This window comes from Denticeps clupeoides, chromosome 9 (assembly GCF_900700375.1).
Source record: "Denticeps clupeoides chromosome 9, fDenClu1.1, whole genome shotgun sequence".
Classification (NCBI taxonomy): Eukaryota; Metazoa; Chordata; class Actinopteri; order Clupeiformes; family Denticipitidae; genus Denticeps; species Denticeps clupeoides.
Window position 1 is genome coordinate 228,747 of NC_041715.1, and position 24,729 is coordinate 253,475.

The 24,729-nt window shown below is 47.8% G+C and overlaps 1 protein-coding gene across 1 annotated transcript; it reads left to right on the top strand.

Annotated features, from left to right (window-relative positions):
* Positions 1 to 20,039: 20,039 nt before the first annotated feature.
* LOC114796438 (indian hedgehog B protein-like) lies at positions 20,040 to 24,714 on the top strand. Its single transcript, XM_028990428.1, has 3 exons — positions 20,040 to 20,534; positions 22,062 to 22,323; positions 23,790 to 24,714. The coding sequence occupies exons 1-3, from the start codon at positions 20,235 to 20,237 to the stop codon at positions 24,470 to 24,472; spliced, it is 1,245 nt and encodes a 414-aa protein (XP_028846261.1). The 5' UTR covers positions 20,040 to 20,234; the 3' UTR covers positions 24,473 to 24,714.
* The last annotated feature ends 15 nt before the right edge of the window (positions 24,715 to 24,729 follow it).

Sequence of the window (24,729 nt, forward strand, 5' to 3'; positions counted from 1 at the left end):
TCTGGTCTGGAGGTGGTCCGCACGCTTGATTCAGTGTCTCGCGGCAGACGGTACAGACTGGTACAGAAATACGTCTTTATAGTGGGACATTGGTGCAACCGTGGCCCGGTACCCAACTAGGACAGGTCAATTTAACACTGTCTGTGCTGGACTAGGTGACAGTTCTGTATATATTGCTGTTCTTTAGAAATCTATGCAGTTAAATGTTGTTTTTTTGTGTAAGCAGGTAAATGGATCTTCATCTTAAATATTTTCCTTGTCTGTAAAATGTATCGTGTTCTGTATTTCTCTACAAATCCATATAAATGCCTGTTGCTTTGGATAAACGTGTATATATAAATGTATGAGCGGTAACGGTACAGGGTTATAATGAAGAATTAAAAATACCTATATGCAGATTACATTTTGATCACAAAATTATTCTATATTTTCAAAAACCGCTTCTCTTTCAAATGATTTATCTAGTCTCCACCCGTGGGTTCGGTGTAGGCCGCACCGCGGTGGCTTTCGGACTCCAAACCGGGCAGCGACAGCTGATGATCTACGTCCGAACCGGATGGACTCGTTTTACTCGGTCCCGGGCTGGGGTTTACGTTACGCGTTTCAGGGCCGTCCCAACTTTAGTTTGACAATCTTCTGGTAAATTTTTACTTTTTTGCAACTTTTTTCCCCACAATTGCACAGAAATTGCAGAGAACACGTGGTCGTGAAAATTGGCCTTAGAGTAATTGAAAAGTAATGAAAAATGTGTAAGAACCCCGAAGTCTCGGTTTAATTCGGTTAACTGAACGTGTCCAGTAGATTATTGGAAAAATATCCACAAACCAAAAAACGGCGGTTGAATGAAATGGAAGATGTGACTGTCTCCAGGGCAAAGGTTACAGAAAGCATACAGAATCGCAGTCTTCCATATCGACCCTTTTAATGTTTGTAGTTAAATGGCGCCATAAACTACAATTAGGCCGCTATACATTTCCTATAAAGGAAGGAACTCGCATTATCATTTAATATACCAATGCTACCACATATAATTAGCATTTCTAAGATAGTCTGAAAGCTCAGATTTAGTCCATGAATTACTACAAAAATTGTAGGCTGGTAGTAACCTAGCGGGTAACACACTCGCCTATGAACCAGAAGACCCAGGTTCAAACCCCACTTACTACCATCGTGTCCCTGAGCCAGACACTTAACCCTGAGTGTCTCCAGGGGGGGACTGTCCCTGTAACTACTGACTGTAAGTCGCTCTGGATAAGAGCATCTGGTAAATGCTGGAAATGTAAATGTACTGTAATAAGTTATTATTACTATTTGGGAATACATCGTTATTACAGTTACTCAGTACTTGAGTGGTTTTATAACTAGATACTGATGTAATCTCTGGAGTGGACTACTCGTGCTTGAGTCCACTTTTTGGCCTCTGGGTCGAGTTATAAAACTGACAGACTGACGGCCAGACGGGGCCTTGGCAGGTTATGATGGTGAACATCGTGTGTGTAAGAGAGAGGAGAGCTGAGTGCTGCTGATAACCTTCTTCTGTCCCTCGGGCGCATGTTCCTGTCTGAGCAGAGGGAGGTTCTCTTCCTTTAATATTATCCGACGGCACCGACTACACTAACCCCGTTTATTTGAAACCTCAAGACACGGGACCCGTCTCCAGCGTGGACCCGTATTTATTTTTTCTTCAGCGTGAGCCGCCTCAGTCAACATGGGGACATGCGAGTGGAAGGCCGAGCCGTCTTATTTCCTGCCATGTGGGTGTAGTAGGGGGCTGTTCTTTTAATGTACACACTTTAAGACTTGGGTGGAGCAGCGTTTAGTAAGGAAGCGTTTTATGGCCAGAATGGTTTAGGAGATTGAGTGAGAGAGATGTGGTCTGGACTGCTGTGGTCAGGAAACCTAAAACCCGCAGTCTGACCGGGACCACAGAAACAGCATACTTCCCATTCTTCCTCCAAACCTCAGGCAGGCCACGCCAATTCTTCTCGCTGCTCCGGCTCCTGCTTCGGCTGAGTGTGTGAGTGTGTGTGTGTGTGTGTGTGTGTGCACAGTCTGGTCTGTTTACACTCGTATATATTGTGGTTTGCCTGAATTTCTCCTTTAAAACAAGCTTATTCTAGCTTATTCATTTTTTCAAACTCTGAATTCATGTTACTGTAACATATGCACTATGACAGCTCTACAAAACACGTTCTCTTTTCATTTCATTTGCAATTTGCATGACAAACTATTTAACCCATTAATCTTTTAGAGTAAATTTTGCATGATGTGACAACATTTAAAAGTATTGTTACTGAACACTGCTGATCATAGAATTATTATCACCACAGAAATGTCCACTAATGTAAAATGTCCCATTTTCCAAACATTCTTAAAAGTCTGAATGTGGAATATTGTGGAATATTGTGGAACGTTGGCGCTGTGTTGAGGGTGTTGCGTTTACTCCCCACAGGCAGGGGGCAGCACAGCCCAGCAGGAGTGGCCCCGCTTGTAGTGCCAGGTCGGTGGCGGCCGTGATGAGGAAATGATGAAGCGGGATTTAGGAAGTATTTGCGCGCCTGCCACCTCCTTTTTACTCCCCCTTCCGGTTCCGGGGCTCCCGTATCTGGACCTTACCCACGTGGAGCTGCTGATTGGCTATATCGGACATATTTGGCTTGAGGAGCATTTTCCACATGCGACGTCTGTACTTTCAGAACTGGTATTAATAGCGCGACCCAGCGCCGCTTTGATGGGGTCGGCGTCGTGTTTCCACCGACCGGCGCAAGGAGGGACGAATGGTGTGAATGAACGCGCCAGGCTTATAAAACGTGAATCATCTGGCACCCCGCTTTTAACCGCACCATGAAATGCTGGAATGAGAGGGCACTTCATTTAGACTCGGCGTTTTTAACTCGCCTGTGGCATGGCAGGCCGGATCCGGGGCGGGGGGTGGCACCTTACCCGGTGCTTAACTCTGGTGCCCATTAGCTCGGCCGCGGAGCTGCCATCTTCAATCTTCTGGCACCAGGAAGGAAGGCGGCGATGAGCGCCGCGGAGGAGAGATAAAAGCGGCCTGCGGGGAGACCGCGGTGGAGCGTCGGTGCCCGGCGTCGTTTAACGTGGCCCGACGCCCCGATTCACGTTCCAGCCGCACGGTACAAGTAGGACTTGGTCCACTTTGCAATATGTCTCACAGTTCAGCTCTTTACTTTACTTTACTTTATTTAGCAGACTTACAGGAGGAAGAATCCAGCAATTCTCGTTCGATTTCTATAGCCCCGAAAAGGCCCAACTTGTCAGAAAAGAGCATTCTGGGAGATTAAGTGCTAGACGAAGAAGAAATTATAATGTGTATATATATATGTATATTTGTATTGTTTTGTGCAGTGTGTACGCATGTGCGTGTGTAAGTGTTGGATTTAAAAGTGGTGGTAGTCTCGGCTAGTCAAATGGAGGACGGAAGGTTGTCCCACCAGCCAGGGACAACAACGGAGAACAGAGTCCCATGTTTCAACTAACATACTCTGCGATGGATCTGCGTGGCTGTCTGAGGAGCTAGACCTTCATTATTTCGTTATTGGGATGAAATTGGAGAGAGGCTGGTAGTAGCCTAGTAGGTTAAACACTCGCCTATGAACCAGAAGACCCGGGTTCAAATCCCGCTTACTACCATCATGTCCCTGAGCAAGACACTTAACCCTGAGTGTCTCCAGGGGGGGACTGTCCCTGTAACTACTGACTGTAAGTCGCTCTGGATAAGGGCGTCTGGAAAATGCTGTAAATGAGATGAAAATTGTGCCGAGTTCAGCACAATTCACCGGGACACTGTGGACAGCATCCTCTGCTTGTATGGTCAGAAGACGTTCAGCGGAAATGGGCAGGGCAGAGGGGCGGCCCATGTCATTTCCTGCTGAACCCTGTCACCTATTGTGTGAGAAGTGCAACATCCTGGCCTGGCATCGCCACCGTGGGCCAGGTTGATTTAATTGTGGGATTAAATGGGATTTTGGTGCCGATGAAACGTCTTCTCGTGCCGCTCCCGACGCTCCATCTGTGCAGAAGCGTTCTCCTTTTTCCAGTCCAGCGGGAAGCTTGTTGACAAATTAAGACGTGTCATTTCAGTTTAAAGGCCGCTGCATGGCTGCCGCTGCAGCATTCCTCGCGCCCTCGGCGCATAATAGGCACCGTCCCGGCCGTGCGGTCTGCCTTTGCCCATGTGCAATCGTGGAGAAGCCGCATGAAAGGTCCTCGGTATTAAAGGACAAGTCTTGGTTGGGAGGGATTCTGTCATGCAACAAGAGCGTGTTTTCCACGTCTTCCTCTCGCTCTGCGTACGGAGTATCAGGTCGGGGGACGCCTCCAACCGCCGGAATGTCCACGCTGAGGGTGGGACAAGGTTTACCATTAAAACATTCTGTTACTCAACAGCGTCACTCAAACATTTACATTTACATCATTTACCAGACGCCCTTATCCAGAGCGACTTACAGTCAGTAGTGACAGGGACAGTCCCCCCCTGGAGACACTCAAGGTTAAGTGTCTCGCTCAGGGACATGATGGTAGTAAGTGGGGTTTGAACCTGGGTCTTCTGGTTCATAGGCGAGTGTGTTACCCCCTAGGCTACTACCACCCTAACGTTCTTCTGGTTTAATCTGATAGATTAAATTGGGATTATGAGGTCTTCTGAGACCCCGTAAATAGTCCATATTCTCCCTTTCCAGCGCTGGTCGTGCAAAATGCCACAAAGAACCAAGTGGCGGTTGGCGAAACGAAGATTTAAAGAAAAGATTAAAAAGATTTAATGTTCTGTGGGAACCAAGTGGGAAGCGAGCCCGGTGTGGAGCTGAGGATGCCCGGGGTTCCCATGGAGGGTTTGGCCTGCTGGCGTCCGGCACCACCTCCTCAGGTGCATCAGGACTCGGCCCGGCACCGACCACCTGCCCGTCCCTCTCGGCGGGGACGAGAGTGCAGCTCGCGAAGACAAGAAGAGGCCATTATTACAGAGAACCCCAGAATAGAGCAGGTTTTTATTACAAGCCGGTCCGGTGGTAGCGGTGGCGAAATTACAGGGCGCGCTTCTCACGCATAAAAAAAGGTTGCACTGCTGCAACCAGGAACCTCAATAAAGGCCGGATTAGAAAATCATTTTCGCTCGCGTTTTTTCTTGCGTTCTGTTTTATGTCGAGCTGCAGCAGTCGATCCTGCGGCAGGAAAACACGCTCGCTTGTGGCCTGCCGGGATGCCACTCCTGGACTCAACATCTGCCGAGAGGACGATGCTGAAAGAGAAAGGAACGCGGCCAAGCGTTCCGATATTCGGATCCGCGTTGCGTGTTAAGGGGAAGCGCATAAACAGGATGCCGGGCCTGGCGGCTCCGGGTTCCGGGCCGAGGGCATTAGACAGCGTGTAAATCATGCAGGATAACGTGCAATAAAGCGCATGCATATAACTCGTGCCATAGCTGTGGTAGAGACGTTCTTTGTGCTAAACTGTTCTGCATGTTCACAGACGGAACCGGTCCACTGCTGTTCGATAACCATAGCAACCGCCGCCACGACTGTGTAATTTCACAAAATCATCGAAATTTGTCCAAATAAAAGGGAAAATTAACGTTTTTTTTCAACACACAAACGTACCAAAAACCATTTACATTTATGGCATTTACCAGACGGACTTCAGTAGTTACAGGGACAGTCCCCCCCCGGAGACCCTCAGGGTTAAGTGTCCTGCTCAGGGACACGATGGTAGTTTGTGGGGTTTGAACCCATGACTTCTGGTTCATTGGCGAGCGTGTTACCCTCAACCACCCGACTACCACCCTTAAAGAACGGCCATAAACGTTTCATAGCCTCAAAAACATTCTCGAAGCGACATGTTTTTGTCTTTTTTTTTACATCTGGTAAAGGGGGACTGTCCCTGTAAGTCGCTCTGGACAAGGACGTCTGGTGAATGCTGTAAATGTGAACCACAAACGTAGGCGGTACTAACCTGAGATAAAATAAAACGAAGCTTCTGTGACACCAGACTGAGAGAAATCCAGTAGTTTCTTACTTTATATGATCAAATCAACAGAAATGCAGGGATCTTTTCAGAAAGACACGGTTAGTTCCGGTCTTGTCCAGTCTTCCTGTTGGAGCTGCGGTGGTGCCGGGCACCGCGGGCCCCGCCCTACATGCTGCTAATTGGCGTCATCACTGCAGTAACGAAGCGCGGTGGTTTTCCAAGTGCCATGACGGGTCGTCGGGTCCCAGAGGAAATGAGGGGTTGGGGACCGGAGGAATTTTCTCTGATTTGGGTGTCGCTCCCTCTTTTACGGGACGTGTGAGGCGTGTGCTGTTGTTCCGACGCCGGTGTCGGGCGCTTGTTAGGAAGTAAACAACCTCGGCCCGGCCGTGGCAGCAGCCCGCACTTACGTTTTCTGGACTTCCTCATTTCAGCCTTATCTGCACACCAGCGCGTTCCCACTTCCCACAAGGCAGCTTTGTACTTCCAGTACTGGACCACACCAAATAAAGACCCCCACACCCCACCGGCAGCCATTACTCACCACGCGGACTTCACAGGCGGTGACTGGAAGCAGTTTCAGCCGCGACAGGCGTCCCCCTGAGACCACACGTTCATCGCTGGACCCAGGAGGACGGGCACCTATAAGCACCACCGTCTGCTGCATTCCTAACAAGTTGATGAAGAAAGCGCTTTATAGGTTCTGGTGAACCGGATTTAAACATCCGAGAAAATAAAGTGAAAATAAAATGCTGTAAATGCTGTAAAATGTAAATGTAAGGGATTTTAATCCATTGAAGCAGAGGTCCGGGTAGTAAAAGTTTGGAAAAGCCAGCGAAACTACAGGGAGCGCAGAATTATTAGGCAAATGAGTATTTTGTCCACATCATCCTCTTCATGCATGTTGTCTTACACCAAGCTGTATAGGCTCGAAAGCCTACTACCAATTAAGCTTATTAGGTGATGTGCATCTCTGTAATGAGAAGGGGTGTGGTCTAATGACATCGACACCCTATATCAGGTGTGCATAATTATTAGGCAACTTCCTTTCCTTTGGCAAAATGGGTCAAAAGAAGGACTTGACAGGCTCAGAAAAGTCAAAAATAGTGAGATATCTTGCAGAGGGATGCAGCACTCTTAAAATTGCAAAGCTTCTGAAGCGTGATCCTCGAACAATCAAGCGTTTCATTCAAAATAGTCAACAGGGTCGCAAGAAGCGTGTGGAAAAACCAAGGCGCAAAATAACTGCCCATGAACTGAGAAAAGTCAAGCGTGCAGCTGCCAAGATGCCACTTGCCACCAGTTTGGCCATATTTCAGAGTTGCAACATCACTGGAGTGCCCAAAAGCACAATGTGTGCAATACTCAGAGACGTGGCCAAGGTAAGAAAGGCTGAAAGACAACCACCACTGAACAAGACACACAAGATGAAACGTCAAGACTGGGCCAAGAAATATCTCAAGACGGATTTTTCTAAGGTTTTATGGACTGATGAAATGAGAGTGGGTCTTGATGGGCCAGATGGATGGGCCCGTGGCTGGATTGGTAAAGGGCGGAGAGCTCCAGTCCGACTCAGATGCCAGCAAGGTGGAGGTGGAGTACTGGTTTGGGCTGATATCATCAAAGATGAGCTTGTGGGGCCTTTTCGGGTTGAGGATGGAGTCAAGCTCAACTCCCAGTCCTACTGCCAGTTTCTGGAAGACACCTTCTTCAAGCAGTGGTACAGGAAGAAGTCTGCATCCTTCAAGAAAAACAGGATTTTCATGCAGGACAATGCTCCAAATGTGAGATTTACAAGGAGGGAAAACAGTACACCTCTCTGAACAGTGTCTGGGAGGCTGTGGTTGCTGCTGCACGCAATGTTGATGGTGAACAGATCAAAACACTGACAGAATCCATGGATGGCAGGCTTTTGAGTGTCCTTGCAAAGAAAGGTGGCTATATTGGTCGCTGATTTGTTTTTGAATGTCAGAAATGTATATTTGTGAATGTGGAGATGTTATATTGGTTTCACTGGTAAAAATAAATAATTGAAATGGGTATATATTTGTTTTTTGTTAAGTTGCCTAATAATTATGCACAGTAATAGTCACCTGCACACACAGATATCCCCCTAAAAACAAAACAAACTAAAAACTACTTCCAAAAACATTCAGATTTGATATTAATGAGTTTTTTTTGGGTTCATTGAGAACATGGTTGTTGTTCAATAATAAAATTATTCCTCAAAAATACAACTTGCCTAATAATTCTGCACTCCCTGTATATCTACATGGAGGAGGAGTAACTGGTTATTGTATTATGTAGACTATTCAGTTATTATGATGAAATGTAGAAGATGCTGCTCTACAGTACATGTCTGTTTGATGACTGTCCTGTTGGTGGAGAGACGCTTCATTTACACCCCTTAACAATCCCATACTGTAACGTACTGACTCAGTCCATGAATGCAGCGGACACCGACAGAAATACACGCGCTGAGTTTACACGCCGTCTTGTGGCTTGTCGAGTCAGGGCTGATGTCCTGAAGAAGAAACACCCGCTCACATTGATCACGGTGTGTTTTTATTTATGGGAAGAAGACAGATGGAGGGTGGAGGTCGGTGTAGGAAAATGAAACGAAACATCCGCCATCAAAGTCCTGCGTGGGGTATTTTGGGGAAATAATTTTCCCCAGATAAAAATGGAAGAGAGGGCTCCTGTTTTGTGCGTGTTTGCCATGGTCTGGGCGGCCGGCGGGTGAAACAGAACCAGCTAAGTCCTCTGCGAGCCCCTCCTCCGCCACAGCTCACCGTGGTCTGCCCGCCCCAACCCCAACGCCAAACTGGGAGACGGGGTCTGTGGCAGGAGTCACAGAGAGAGTGTTTGTGGGAGTCCCACGCGACCCGGAATCACTCATGGTGTCGTTCCACCAGCCCGGCTACTGTGAGGCACTCTGAGGGAATTACGCCGACTGTTATATAACCCTGATGTACCCACATGTACATATGAAAATTGATTTGGAAAAGCCTTCAGATGCATGTTTGCACGCGTAGGAATTACTGTCCATAAGTAAACAATCTACAATTCTGCATTTATTTTGGTTCCTTTTTAAAATTCGCTTCTGAAGTTTGCATGCAGTATGCAGCATAACTAAGAAATGAACTCCAGATAAATTGATCTTTCAGCATACATTAGTCCACATCTATATGTGTGTGTGTGTGTGTGTGTCGTTTACCCTTCAAAAATGAAAGGACATAACCAGTCTAAAAAGCAGCAATAATCGTTTTTTTTTGGGCCAGATTCTGACGTGAACCAGCCGGCCCCCGTAGGTCAATATTATTTCACAGCTCATTATAATTCGGTGCATAATGGTAATGACCCCTGCACTGCACCCTGGGAACAGGTATTCAGATTGACATCAGGCGATGGATATTTTTTGGTATAATCGCGCTTGGTCCGGGGAACACGCCAGCGGCGCGCTGCCTTGTCAATCACCGGGGGGAGAAGTAGTTAAACCTCTCTGTCAGCCATACATGTAATTACAGCTTGCCAGAATGTTACTAAATATGCCCTCGCCGCCTTTCTGGTTTTGTTTTTTCCTCCCCTTTCGCCTTTTGAAGGAGTTCTAATTGGTGGAGACAGTGTGTCAGGATTAGAGGCTGGCAGTTTAAAACCCCAACACCCCCCGAGACCGCCACCCCCCCGATCACCCGTCGCGCAGCAGCATCCACCGCATTACGTTCGCCGCTTATCGTCTCCGCACCTCCCCTCCGCGCTGTTCTCTTCGGAAAACAACCTAAATAAGCGCTGCTGCACGCGTTGGGATTTTATGGGGGGTCGCGTTGCTGGGTGATTATGGATTTAAAGTGCTAGGGTCACATATTCATCACTTTTCCCCAGTTCTGCCTGTTCCTGTCACATCTTCTGGAATTCTCCTCGCCCAAGACCTGTCACCATCGCGCCGGAGGGCCCCGGGCCCGTTCTCGGGGCCTCTGCGTAGTTATTCTGCCCTCCTGCACTCGGCCGGTGATGCACGTGTGGCCCCTCGCACGTACCCCCCTCGCATCAGGGGTGGCTAAAGCAAACACAGGCACAAAAAGCCCATGGTGCTGGGGGGGGGGGGGGGGCGAGTGTCTAAAGTGCCACACCCTCACCTTTGACCCTGGCACTGCGATGACCCGAGTACAGGTCTCTCATCGTACCAGCCTAGATTAGGTCATGATCAGAGGGCATCGGCTGTGGGGACATTTTTTAGGGCAGCAGAGACACTGACTACTACCGAAGCGACACTATCGGGCTCCTGCTGTGTTAAGAATGGTTCCACGCGCTTATCACCAGTGTTGAGATGATGCTCAGAATCATGGATTATATCATAATGACGTTGCTTGGTGGTTTTCAAGTTCAAACGTAGTCCGGGTACGAGTTCGGCCTTTGAAACAGACTGGCATTCGTTTGTCACTGTTTGATGCCATCCGGACGAACGCTGGTGGACGCTTTGAAAAACAGACGGTGTTGAGTCCACGCTCACCTGACGGCACGAATGCCAGTCAAAATGTCCGTGTGAACGCGGCTTTAAGGGTCTCCTATTATGAAAATGAGACTTTGTGACATTATTTAACATGCACCAAGGCTGAATTTCAGAAAGAGACTTCAGATACAGTATTAGGGGCGACTAGGACTGATGTAAAAAGCCAAAAAACACTCATTTACATTTACAGCATTTACCAGACGCCCTTATCCAGAGCGACTTACAATCAGTAGTTACAGGGACAGTCCCCCCCTGGAGACACTCAGGGTTAAGTGTCTTGCTCAGGGACACGATGGTAGTAAGTGGGGTTTGAACCTGGGTCTCCTGGTTCATAGGCCAGTGTGTTACCCACTAGGCCACTACCACCCATTCATAATAGCGGACGACCTTTAACTCTCATCTCAGTGACCTAATGTGAAGTGCTGTAGAAAAGAAGATGCTGCATCGATAATCATAACCGAATCGGCAGCACAGTTGAAAATAGAACCATGCACCTGCACATCTGCAAATGACGTGTGTCTATTCTATTTCTATTCAAAGCCTTCTTGACCTACCGTGCCCTCTGTATGTGACCGGTGCCACAACTCCCTCGAAATTAGAATGCATTCCCATTTTGTGTTTTTTGCTCCAATGCTCAATGACATTCAGCAAAACAATGGCAGCGGGGTCGATAATCTCCGGCTCGAAGAACGCCATTGTGTCTCCTGAACACAATAAACACTACGAACAATAAAAGGGTTTCTTGTCATTTCCCGGTTATAAATATTTCCCTGCATCTACCCTTTCCTGAACTTCTGGAACCTCGGTCTTTGTATGAAGCCAGAGTCGCCGAGTCAGTGGTTTGTACGGTTAATCGATTAGAAAAAAGAGGCTCGGCAGACTCCGAGGAAAAGCGATTTGGCTCTGCATCATTATTTCTGCATTAAATTCCCCCTGTTGTGCAGCCAACAAGTAATATGAAGTGTGATGCTATTTATCCTGGGACTGTCCCCAGCCGGTCCAGGTGCCCGGGGCAGGGCAACCAGAGGTAACGCCCTTTCTACGTCACCACGTGTTCCAGTCTAGTCCCGTCTGTACCTCGTCCCCCAGGTGAAACATTTACAGGCGTTCTGTCAATAAATGTCAGGCCAGTAGAATATGGACGTTCAGAAGGAAACGAAATATTTCACCAGTTCCTTATGAGGTCACTTCGTTTAAGGAAGTCCTTCGTCATATTCCTGACTGGCATCAGTGTTCAGATGAACAGAGGAAATACGTAGACATTTCAACTCTTGCGCAGGGTCGCCACAGATCATTATTCAACCGAAACGGTGACACGTAAACTCACCACTCATGCTGTTCCACAGGCTATCAATGGCGGGTCAAGTCGAACTCGAATTTCAATGCATTCGTGTCATTTGTTGAAGATGAGTCTCCCCCTGGACCACGCCCCATCATGTCCATGCGGTTTGGCCACTATGTTAAAATCACAGCACCCCCAAAATGCCGCTTTTTACACCATTCTGGGTGACACTTGATGCCGTAATTCAGAATGGATTTTTTCATCATCTCGAATGCCGAATGGCGTAAAAAAAATGGCATTTATTTTATGCCGTTACCTTTAAAAATGTGTCATGAACCTGGAAATGATTGGTCTGTTTGGTCCTTAACGTGTTGGAGGCCACAGTTTAGTCAGTGTGGTGCAACTGGGAGGTGGGAATGTGCGACCAGCGGATGCCGAGGAAACCTGGCAGCGCCACCAAGTGATCCGTCCCGAGCTGCTTCTCCATCAACCTACAGTCTGAAATGGTGGCTGAAAAGTCTCATATGATTTCAACGCTTGCTCTTTGATTCTCCCGTTTTTATGTTGGGGTAAGGAAGTGTGCCTGAGGAGATAATGAAGATTAAAGCCTCGAGGACAATAACCCAGGCCGCTGATTGGCCCGCCCGTCCTGAGACTTCTCTCACCGCGGCTGCCATCTTTGCTGTTGGAATTGCCTTTCCTATGTTGACACATCAGATCTCAGCGGCCCGTCCGTGTTTTGTTTTGCGATGTGCTGAAGTCGTTTCTCCTTCTGCTGATTATTCTTGATGTCTGTTGGTCACGCGGTCGGTGATATAATCCCATGTGCAGCCATTTGCTCATTTGAAAGGCTTCCTCTTGCCAATGGACTTTTTTGTTAGCTACGACTCACAAACATCATTAAATGTAATCCATGCAAAGTTACTCGTAAATGTATCCTGGTGGATATGCATGGAGAAAATGGCAGATGTTCCTCACATGCACCGTGGTATGAGCAGATCTTGGGACGTTCTGTTGTGCGATCTGGTGGATGTTAGATACGATACATCTAAAAAATATGCTAAAGAAAACAAAGTTGGGGGCTGTAAAGTATCAGCAGGATGGTAGTAGCCTACATGTACATCCAGAAACCATCATACTTTACAACACCCACTTTGTTCAGCAGATGATTTCTTTAGCGTATTTTTAGCGGGTAACACACTCGCCTATGAACCAGAAGACCCAGGTTCAAAGCCCACTTACTACCATCGTGTCCCTGAGCAAGACACTTAACCCTGAGTGTCTCCAGGGGGGGACTGTCCCTGTAACCACTGATTGCAAGTCGGATGAGGGTGTCTGGTAAATGCTGTAAATGTAAATGTATTAGAGTGGGGAATCATAATGTAAGTGTTGCAGACTGTTGGGGAGATGTTTTGTGCATCATCTTCTGCAACTGCGACATGAGACATCTGCAGTGCAATATAAACATGTCCATGGTTTGTGCATTTTTACAGGTTTATTAAGATGGTAGATATTGCAGAAAGGCTTAATCTGATTATTAAATCCAATCTAATGCATGATTCAGGCTGACTGTGGTGTTCAGCTTCCCCTGGACACCACAGACACAGCTGAGGAGAGGAGCAAGATGCCGATACCACCTGCGTGATTGGGATTTCCATGTAACCAGGCAGCCCCGTGCATGGGCAGAGTGGTTGTCCAACATGGTCCCTGAAGTCCTGATCGGCATCGCCGGTGCTCCCTGGGACAGATGTCACCCAGTGAGTTGGGATGTTCATCATCTCTACGAAGGCGTGGGACTTATGGGCAGCTTCCACTGACACACACCTCTATTTCAGCGAGAGTAGATGTTCAGCATCCATCCTGGAGCAGAGGAGAACTGGCCGGTGTGCACAGAGCGCCACCCTCGCGTCCCCTGCCCATGTTAGTCCGGTGCTGCTGTAGTAGCGTAGTGTGCACTTGCGCACACTTTCCACTTGCTCGTCCCCAGCTCCAGGCAAGGACCCTCTAATTAGGGCTGTGGCCAGGCCTGCTGCCTTTGAAGCCTGCTGCCGCACCACAGCGTTGCCACAGCAGCTCGCCACAGCCGGGGTGAGTGCGGCGTCCCGCAGGGGACGGCCCGTAGAACAGGGACACGCAGGGGCCCGCTCCCTCGCATCTGTCAGCTCTGTCTCTCATTTTATTGCCCTCGCTTGTGTCACCGTCATCAAGCTACTAACTGCCCGTGTGTCCCCATCTGCTTGATTGTCCCTTCGCAGGTGCCATGCTCCGTCAGACAGGTAGATGTTGTTCTCCACGTCACAGGACCTTCTTCTCTAGTATCCATTCTTTTGCAGATCTGGAACAGATGGATCTCCATATTGACTGGTCAGTGGTCAGTTCTTCGAAAATCGTGGCATCATCCATGTATGGAATGGTCTTCTATTAGGCCTCACCCACACTGACCAGACAAACACCAGCGAGCGTCAGTCGATCCAGACACTGGGTCAGCATGACGATAACTGCTGTTTGTTTTTCCCAGTTTAAAACTAACCGCCATCTTTGGACTGTTGCCATTTATTCACTTCATCGATGGTGAGATGGAAGCACGTTGTAAGTCGCTCTGGATAAGGGCGGCTCTGGATTGGTACAGTAGCTGTAGTTTCCATGTACAGTTTTCTACCCTAAAGGTGCCCCAGAGCCCATAATCTGTGGGCCAAATATATTTAGCTTTATTTTGTTTTTGTCTGTACAATATTTAGTCTCGCTTTTTCATTAGAAGGTATTTCATCGTATTTCAATCCGGTGTCCGAGCTTTCCTCCACTTGTCATCATGTCATCAGGAATTCTTCCGCATGTCTATTTAGTCTAGTTCTCTCCTTTCCTCTTCTCGCTCTAAAATAAAAGTACATTGTCGTCAGACGCTGACTTGCCCGTGGTGATGTTTACCTTTATGCGATGTCGATTTTGAATCATATTGTCACTGCCTATTTAAAGGACAGCAGGCTGGTCTCCAGCTCACAGCTGGCAAGGGGCTGCAGTGGTGTAGTAAAATATAAATAAGAAAGTTTTTGAGCTGGTGAATCCATTCTGAGCAGTGAAACATCACCACAGTGACCACAGCTGTGGCATGCATGCAAGAAGAAGGGGGGAGAAGGAAAAGAAAGAGCAACGGGACCGTGGAGCCTGAGAGCGCGGCACAGCCCCAGCCGTATTACTGCACTGGGAATCTCCATTTTCCCAAGCTCGCCCGTCCACGCACGAGCACGCTAGGTCTTATTCAGCCCCCCCATCCCCGACCCGAACCCTCACTCTCACTTACTTCCCATAAACTAGGGTCAGTGGGTGCAGGGCGGGGCTCACCCGGGTCACCACCCCACTGCAAGGTCGCCCATCATCCGTGTGGTCCATCCATCAAGCATACTGACTAGACGGTGATGGTCTCCTGAGGGACATGACGGGTCCGCGTCATACACGCGGCTCGGTCACGGGTCCGTCCGGCCGGCTTTTTAAAACCTGCCATTGATGCAGCGCTCATCGAGTTATTCAGGGCTCCGGACCTCAGGCCTCAATTACAGCAGCTTGGCGGCGGGAGGAGGGCCGCGAGACGCGGCTGCGGCGGTGCCCGACCCTGCGCTCGTCCCCTGGGCAGCGCTTTGTTTTTCTAGCAGGCGGCTAGCTCGGGGCCACTTTAGCCTCCGCTTTTATACAGTTCTGGTATTATTTTTTCCCTCCTCGCTCCGACCGAACTGAGCCGTCCTCAGCATGGAAAAATGGAGGAAGCATTACCTAGGAGGAGGAGCAACGGGCCCGGCTCGAACACCGGGACCACAAGAACGCCGCGCGGCAAAACAACTAAAAACAGAGTTGTTTACCAGCTAATAGCGGAAAAACACCAACTCGCCACGTTCCCCCCGCCCGAGCGCCCTTTGTTGGTTAGTCCGTGGGTAGCCCTGGTGCCCGAGTGAAGAGCCCGTGCCGCGGCGGATGAAAGGGCCTCTGGTTGGCATTATTTAAAAGGCGCCCATCTCTCTCTGTTTTGGCCTGGGTGTCCTCTTATTTCACGGGGCAAATTAATAACTCTGCTACATCAATGGGCTCGGCGACTGAACCACTGCCACCGACGGGGCCTGACGGCGAGGAGAACGCTTAAAAAGGCCGTGGTCCCTTTTCTTGAGGGATCCCTGGACTGCAATCTGACCACTTCTGAGGCATTGTCAACAGCCAAGTTCAATAGGCAAAGCCTGCAGGGAGCCGTGTGTCTTATTTGCATGCCTCAGAGGGACGGGGACACACTCCGTGGGACGCGCGTGGTCTGTAATTGTGCCTCTGTGATCTCCAGGCTTCATCTGGAGTCGACACAGAAAAAGCGGCACCTGAGCCGCGGTGACGGAGCATGCTAATCGGTGAGACGGCGGCTTCCTCTGGGCGCTGTTAATGCCCCGCCCGGCGTGATGGGAAACAGATAAGTGTGCTAATCAGGGCTATTTTGGTTCGATTTCCGCCCGGGTTCAACACTTTCATTCAGAGCGGGACGTGCCGCTGGACTTCGGTTCATCTGCTAATCGCTTTTTTTGATCTCGCTTAGTTCTGCTGAAAGCCACAGAAAGACCGCAGAGCAAAGGGACACATTTGTCCAAATTTGTACGACTGCGGTGTTGAGTGGGATTTTTCCCCCGTGTTCAGAATTAGCGCGTATAAAACCAGCGCAAAAATACATTATTTACATAAACAAATAATAAAAAGATAAATCAACATGTTCTACTAAAAATGGCCTTTTGAAATGGTCAAGAAACCACAGCGTTTTTTCCCTCCTTCCTTTCCAGTAAATATTTGAGCAGCTAATTTGGTGGAGTGAACAGCACGTGTGTGTGTCTCCATTCTGGAGACGGTGGACAGTCCCTGCTCATCTCTGCGTCCCCGGCAGGAAAAAAACGTGCTGACCAACACCACTGGTCCCGCTCTCACAAGAGGAGGCAGTGTACATGGACTCCAAACCCACCACAGATCCTTCCAGGATTCAAGCGCTTCACTGAGAAGAGCCAGAAATGACATGACCTGCACGTAAAGTACCGGATGCACGTATTACTCAGTAGTGAAGCTACCTCAATGGGGTCCACCTTTCCTCTGAAATTGTTGAGGAAGGACACACTGCTCCCCGGGTGCCTGTCATGGTTAAATACAGAGGACACGTTTCACTGTGTCACCGTGAGCTGTGCTGCAGTGTTTCACAATGACCTGCACGTCACTTTCATATTCTGAATGATCTTTCTACATGAACTTCATACAGACTCCACATCTTTCTACATGAACTTCCTACAGACTCCATCTTTCTACATGAACTTCATACAGACTCCACATCTTTCTAGATGTACTTCATACAGACTCCACATCTTTCTACATGACTTCTACAGACTCCATCTTTCTACAGAACTTCCTACAGACTGCACATCTTTCTACAATGAACTTCCTACAGACTCCATCTTCTACATGAACTTCCTACAGACTCCACATCTTCTAGATGAACTTTCATAACGACTCCACATCTTTCTTACATGAAGTTCAACAGAACACTCCATCATTCTACATGAACTTCATCAGACTCCATCTTTCTAATGAACTTCATTACAGACTCCATCTTTCTAGATGACTTCATACAGACTCCACATCCTCTACATGAACTCCTACAGACTCCATCTTTCTACATGAACTTCTACAGACTCCAATGTTCAGATGAAATTCATTACGACTCCACATTCTTTTACAGAAGTTCCTACAGACTCCATCATTTAAATGAACTTCATACAGCACTCCATCTTTCTACATGAACTTCATACAGACTCCATCTTTCTAATGACTTCATACACACTCCATCTTTCTACATGAACTTCTACAGACTCCATCTTTCAGAACTTCTACAGACTCCACATCATCTACATGAACTTCCTACAGACTCCATCTTTCTACATGAACTTCCTACAGACTCCACATCTTTCTAGATGTACTTCATACAGACTCCACATCATCTACATGAACTTCCTACAGACTCCATCTTTCTACATGAACTTCCTACAGACTCCACATCTTTCTAGATGAACTTCATACAGACTCCACATCTTTCTACATGAAGTTCCTACAGACTCCATCATTCTAGATGTACTTCATACAGACTCCATCTTTCTACATGAACTTCATACAGACTCCATCTTTCTACATGAACTTCCTACAGACTCCACATCTTTCTACATGAACTTCCTACAGACTCCACATCTTTCTAGATGTACTTCATACAGACTCCACATCATCTACATGAACTTCTACAGACTCCATCTTTCTACATGAACTTCTACAGACTCCATCTTTCTAATGAACTTCTACAGACTCCACATCTTCTACATGAACTTCCTACAGACTCCACATCTTTCTACATGAACTTCCTACAGACTCCATCTCTACATGAATCATACGACTCACATCTTTCTACATGAACTTCCTACAGACTCCATCTTTCTACATGAACTTCCTACAGACTCCACATCTTTCTACATGAACTTCCTACAGACTCCATCTTTCTACATGAACTTCCTACAGACTCCATCTTTTCTACATGAACTTTCATAACAGACTCCACATCTTTCTACATGAAGTTCCTACAGACTCCATCATTCTACATGAACTTCCTACAGACTCCATCTTTCTACATGAACTTCATACAGACTCCATCTTTCTAGATGTACTTCATACAGACTCCACATCATCTACATGAACTTCCTACAGACTCCATCTTTCTACATGAACTTCCTACAGACTCCACATCTTTCTAGATGAACTTCATACAGACTCCACATCTTTCTACATGAACTTCCTACAGACTCCATCTTTCTACATGAACTTCATACAGACTCCATCTTTCTAGATGAACTTCATACAGACTCCATCATTCTACATGAACTTCCTACAGACTCCATCTTTCTACATGAACTTCCTACAGACTCCACATCTTTCTACATGAACTTCCTACAGACTCCACATCTTTCTACATGAACTTCCTACAGACTCCACATCTTTCTACATGAACTTCCTACAGACTCCATCTTTCTACATGAACTTCATACAGACTCCATCTTTCTAGATGTACTTCCTACAGACTCCACATCTTTCTACATGAACCTCCTACAGACTCCACATCTTTCTACATGAACTTCCTACAGACTCCATCTTTCTACATGAACTTCCTACAGACTCCACATCTTTCTAGATGTACTTCATACAGACTCCACATCTTTCTACATGAACTTCCTACAGACTCCATCTTTCTACATGAACTTCCTACAGACTCCACATCTTTCTAGATGAACTTCCTACAGACTCCATCATTCTACATGAACTTCATACAGACTCCATCTTTCTACATGAACTTCATACAGACTCCACATCATCTACATGAACTTCCTACAGACTCCATCTTTCTACATGAACTTCCTACAGACTCCACATCTTTCTACATGAACTTCCTACAGACTCCATCTTTCTACATGAACTTCCTACAGACTCCACATCTTTCTACATGAACTTCATACAGACTCCACATCATCTACATGAACTTCCTACAGACTCCATCTTTCTACATGAACTTCCTACAGACTCCACATCTTTCTACATGAACTTTCTACAGACTCCATCTTTCTACATGAACTTCCTACAGACTCCATCTTTCTACATGAACTTCCTACAGACTCCACATCTTTCTACATGAACTTCCTACAGACTCCACATCTTTCTACATGAACTTCCTACAGACTCCACATCTTTCTACATGAACTTCATACAGACTCCATCTTTCTACATGAACTTCCTACAGTCTCCATCTTTCTACATGAACTTCCTACAGACTCCATCTTTCTACATGAACTTCCTACAGACTCCACATCTTTCTACATGAACTTCCTACAGACTCCACATCTTTCTACATGAACTTCCTACAGACTCCACATCTTTCTACATGAACTTCATACAGACTCCATCTTTCTACATGAACTTCCTACAGTCTCCATCTTTCTACATGAACTTCCTACAGACTCCATCTTTCTACATGAACTTCCTACAGACTCCACATCATTCTACATGCATGTGTGCAGCTTGTATTCAGGCGCTTTTCTCCGCTGGTGGGGATCCGGCGCACCCAGTGTGACCCGCTGGGAGGAGCGGCGGCCGCGGATGGAAGGGCATAAGTGGCAGGGTGCGGTCGCGGGGCTGCTGGTTTCCCAGTCCGGCTGCAGACGGCGACTGGTTCAGCTCGGCGACCTCAGCGCCGGATCGTTCCACAAATAAATGGACTTTCCTGCGTTTCTCCGGAGCGCCTCGGCGCGGACGACCATGACGCGGAGACGCGGCGCGACGCGTAATTAAGCGCCGCATCCTCCAGCCCCACGGCGGGGACGGGGGACATTTCCACTTCCACGGCTACCTGCGCCACCAGGAATGCGGCTCTTCGCGCTTGTGGGGCTTCTCTGCGTCTGCGCCCACCTCCTCGCACCTGTAGCTGAGGGCCTGCGGCCCGGACGCGGGTATGGCAAGAGGCGGCCGCCGAAGAAGCTGACGCCCCTCGTCCTCAAGCAGTTCAGCCCCAACGTGGCCGAGAAGACGCTGGGAGCCAGCGGCAGGTACGAGGGCAAGATCACCAGGAGCTCGGAGCGCTTCAAGGAGCTCACCCCCAACTACAACCCCGACATCATCTTCAAGGACGAGGAGAACACGGGCGCCGACCGGCTGATGACGCAGGTGCTTATAATAATTATAATAATTCAACTGTAAAAAGTGGTGATCGGCATCAATACAAATAATTGTAATAATTATACTGTAAAAAGTGGTGATCAGCATCAATACTAATAATTATAATAATTAAACTGTAAAAGTGGTGATCAGCATCAATACTAATAATTATAATAATAATACTGTAAAAGTGGTGATCAGCATCAATACTAATAATTATAATAATTATACTGTAAAAAGTGGTGATCAGCATCAATACTAATAATTATAATAATTATACTGTAAAAAGTGGTGATCAGCATCAATACTAATAATTATAATAATTAAACTGTAAAAAGTGGTGATTGGCATCAATACAAATAATTGTAATAATTATACTGTAAAAAGTGGTGATCAGCATCAATACTAATAATTATAATAATAATACTGTAAAAAGTGGTGATCGGCATCAATACAAATAATTGTAATAATTATACTGTAAAAAGTGGTGATCGGCATCAATACTAATAATTATAATAATAATACTGTAAAAAGTGGTGATCGGCATCAATACAAATAATTGTAATAATTATACTGTAAAAGTGGTGATCGGCATCAATACTAATAATTATAATAATAATACTGTAAAAAGTGGTGATCGGCATCAATACAAATAATTGTAATAATTATACTGTAAAAAGTGGTGATCGGCATCAATACTAATAATTATAATAATAATACTGTAAAAAGTTGTGATCAGCATCAATACTAATAATTATAATAATTACACTGCAAAAAGTGGTGATCAGCATAAATACAAATAATTATAATAATAATACTGTTAAAAGTGGTGATCGGCATCAATACAAATAATTATAATAATTATATTGCAAAAAGTGGTAATCAGCATCAATACTAATAATTATAATAATTACACTGCAAAAAGTGGTGATCAGCATAAATACAAATAATTATATTAATTATATTGCAAAAAGTGGTGATCAGCATCAATACAAATTATTATAATAATTATATTGCAAAAAGTGGTGATCAACATCAATACAAATAATTATAATAATTATATTGCAAAAAGTGGTGATCAACATCAATACTAATAATTATAATAATTATATTGCAAAAAGTGGTGATCAACATCAATACAAAGTTCACCAGTAAAGTTGTTACTATAAATAATGTAAAAAGTGGTGATCAGCATGATTACAAAGACGGTGTTCAAATTCACGAGAAAAGTCAAATGACAAATGAGTCCTCTTGCCTAAAATGCATATTTTTTCATATTTAATTTTTTTCTTCTTGTCCCGTTCTTTGTCCTGGTTCTGTGTGCTTCCTTGTCCTCGCACATGGAGACGTGTAGATATGTTCTTTCTGTGGTTATGTTATATCTGCCGTGTTCGTGCACTCATAGCTACGTAAGCGTTCCGGTGGTTGCCGTCTGTGTCGATGTCCCCATCATGCGATGGCATCTGCACCCCGTCCCGTCACTCTTGTCCCACGTCCTTGTCTCACTCACCCCCACCCTCTTTATTGACCTGGCAGCGCTGCAAAGACAAGCTGAACTCCCTGGCCATCTCGGTGATGATCATGTGGCCGGGCGTCAACCTGCGTGTCACCGAGGGCTGGGACGAGGACGGCCACCACTCCGAGGACTCGCTGCACTACGAGGGCCGTGCCGTCGACATCACCACCTCCGACCGGGACCGCACCAAGTACGCCATGCTGGCCCGCTTGGCGGTGGAGGCCGGATTCGACTGGGTCTACTACGAGTCCAAGGGCCACGTCCACTGCAGCGTTAAATCAGGTACGAGTGTCAATCTTCCTCTTCTTCCCTCGGCTCCGCCCCTCCCGGTTTACCCAGACCGTCCCCGAAACGCCCAGATATGTACATTAAATGCAGGATGTGGCAGTGATGTGTGTGTGTGTGTGTGTGTGATGGTCAATGCTCATTAACGCAAGTGAGGTAAGTGCCAGTCCTTGTCTGGATTCACCGCATCATTACCCATAAACACCTGCTGTGCCAGGCTCCACTGGGGCCAAATTAAGGGCGTGACTCCTGGGGTGGAGACGAGAGACCGTACCAGATCTGCACAATGGCGGTTGTTCCTGGCGTATCGTGAACATGACGTTCAGGAGGTGGCTTCCCGCCGCTCAGCCACGGGCCACGGTGGCCGATGGCCGGAATCCGTTTCTTTCTTTTCCTTTTGGTGGCTCAAGAAATGTCATCAGCGCGGCCTGAATGGAACTTTGTGTGGACCTTTGTGTGGCACGTAGTGTTATCTCCAGGCCTGATACCGAGCGCAAACATGGCGAGGACTTATCACAGTCCCCCCGAGGTGGGCTCATCTACCGAGCAAAGGGGACATAACGTCCCAGCACCCTCGCCGGGACCGTGCAGACGTCCCAGCATCCTGTCCCCTCGGTTGTTGGGTGGTCAGATGTGTGTAGTTTGCAGTATTTGAACAGTTTTTTACTTGTGACCATGTTGTGAAGGTGGTCTGGTGACCTTGAAAAGAAGTTGTGGAAATGCCATAAAAGAACAGAACGAAAAAAACAAGGAGACAATATACGGTATGTGGTTATAGTAGAACGTGGGCATTTTACCGTAATTTAGGGCCAGTGGGGGCCTAGCGGTTAAGCAAGTGGCCCCGTAATCGAATCCCGATCCGCCGAGGTGCCACTGAGCAAAGCACCGTCCCCACACACTGCTCCCCGGGCGCCTGTCATGGTGCCCACTGCTCACTCAGGGTGATGGTTTCACCAGGATTAATAAAGTATAATAAAAACCATAATAATACGTTTTATTTAACGGCAGAGTGTGAAATTGTGTGAGAATGCTTGTCCACGCTGGAGATGTGGCTCAGAGTGCAGCGCGTATCGCACCGTACTGCTTCCATTACCTATAAAGGCCATAAACCCTCCCGGCGTTTGTCCATCTTGATAGACGGAGCGAGGAGGACAAGGTGGGACGGGTTACGAGGGGACCTTGGGATGATTAACCCGCTCCTTTGTTTTACAGACGGGCCCGGTCCCTCCTTCTCTGGCTTTCTTGGCCCTTCCTTGCCTCTCAGATGTCTTATCTGTATCCGTCTTATCAGCCGGCCTCGGTACTTTACCTTCCACAAATATTTGTGCCGGACTCGCCGGAGGCCGGAGACGTGGCGGAGACATTCCGCGTCCTGCGGTTATTTATTAGCGGCGGTGGGCCCGGCGTGAGGGTGCGTAGAAGTATGTGCGGCCCTGACTCCTTCTCTCTGTGGGAAATTCTAGAACACTCCGTGGCGGCGAAGACCGGCGGCTGCTTCCCCGGCGGCTCTTCGGTGACGGTGGAGGGCGGGGGCCGGAAGGCCGTGCGGGACCTGCGGCCGGGGGACCGGGTCCTGGCCTCGTCGCGGAGCGATGGCGGCGGGGAGCTGCTGTTCAGCGAGTTCCTCACCTTCCTGGACCGAGAACCGGCCGCGCTCAAGCGCTTCTACACCATCATGACCGAGGACGGGGCCAACCTCACCCTGACGGCGGCCCACCTGCTGTTCGTCAAGGACGGGGACTGTCCCAGGGACGCGGGGCGAGGCGCCATGCGGACCGTCTTCGCCAGCGATGTGCAGATCGGCCAGTGTGTGCTGTCCACGTATGGGGAGGGGGCGGGGAGAACGGGACACCTCGCGCGCGTCGTCCAGGTGGAGACGCGGGTGGACAGGGGGGCGTTCGCGCCCCTCACACGACATGGGACAGTCGTGGTGGACAACGTGCTGGCGTCCTGCTACGCTGCTGTGGACCAGCAGCATCTCGCTCACTGGGCCTTCTGGCCATTAAGGCTGGCCTACAGTTGGGCCACGCCCACTGCACTGCAGGGGGAGGGGCTACACTGGTACTCCCAGATGCTGCACTGGATTGGCTCCCTTCTGCTGGACTCGTCACACTTCCACCCCTGGGGCATGGTCACCGACCGCTGAGGACCAGGGTGAGGGGACAAGAGAGAAGGATATTACCCGAGCAGACGGAGCAGGACGCAGACAGGCTTGTGGAAGAAAGGACAGAAGGACAGGAGACGATGAAGGACTTCGCTGGAAGGACGTCCCCTCTTCGGCCGGGGTCACAGAGGAGATGGTTTAATGATCAACACCAGCTTGTTCACACGGACAACAGCCTTCATCAGGCTAAACTGACCAAGTTCTCTACTGTCTACACTGGAACACACTGCAAATCTCAC

What these genes read in the sequence shown, in the direction of transcription:
- LOC114796438 (XM_028990428.1), top strand. Translation starts at nt 20,235, where the DNA reads ATGCGGCTCTTCGCGCTTGTGGGGCTTCTCTGCGTCTGCGCCCACCTC. An exon ending in CCGACCGGCTGATGACGCAG is followed by an intron (nt 20,535 to 22,061) that starts GTGCTTATAATA and finishes TTGACCTGGCAG; the next exon opens with CGCTGCAAAGACAAGCTGAA. An exon ending in CCACTGCAGCGTTAAATCAG is followed by an intron (nt 22,324 to 23,789) that starts GTACGAGTGTCA and finishes GGGAAATTCTAG; the next exon opens with AACACTCCGTGGCGGCGAAG.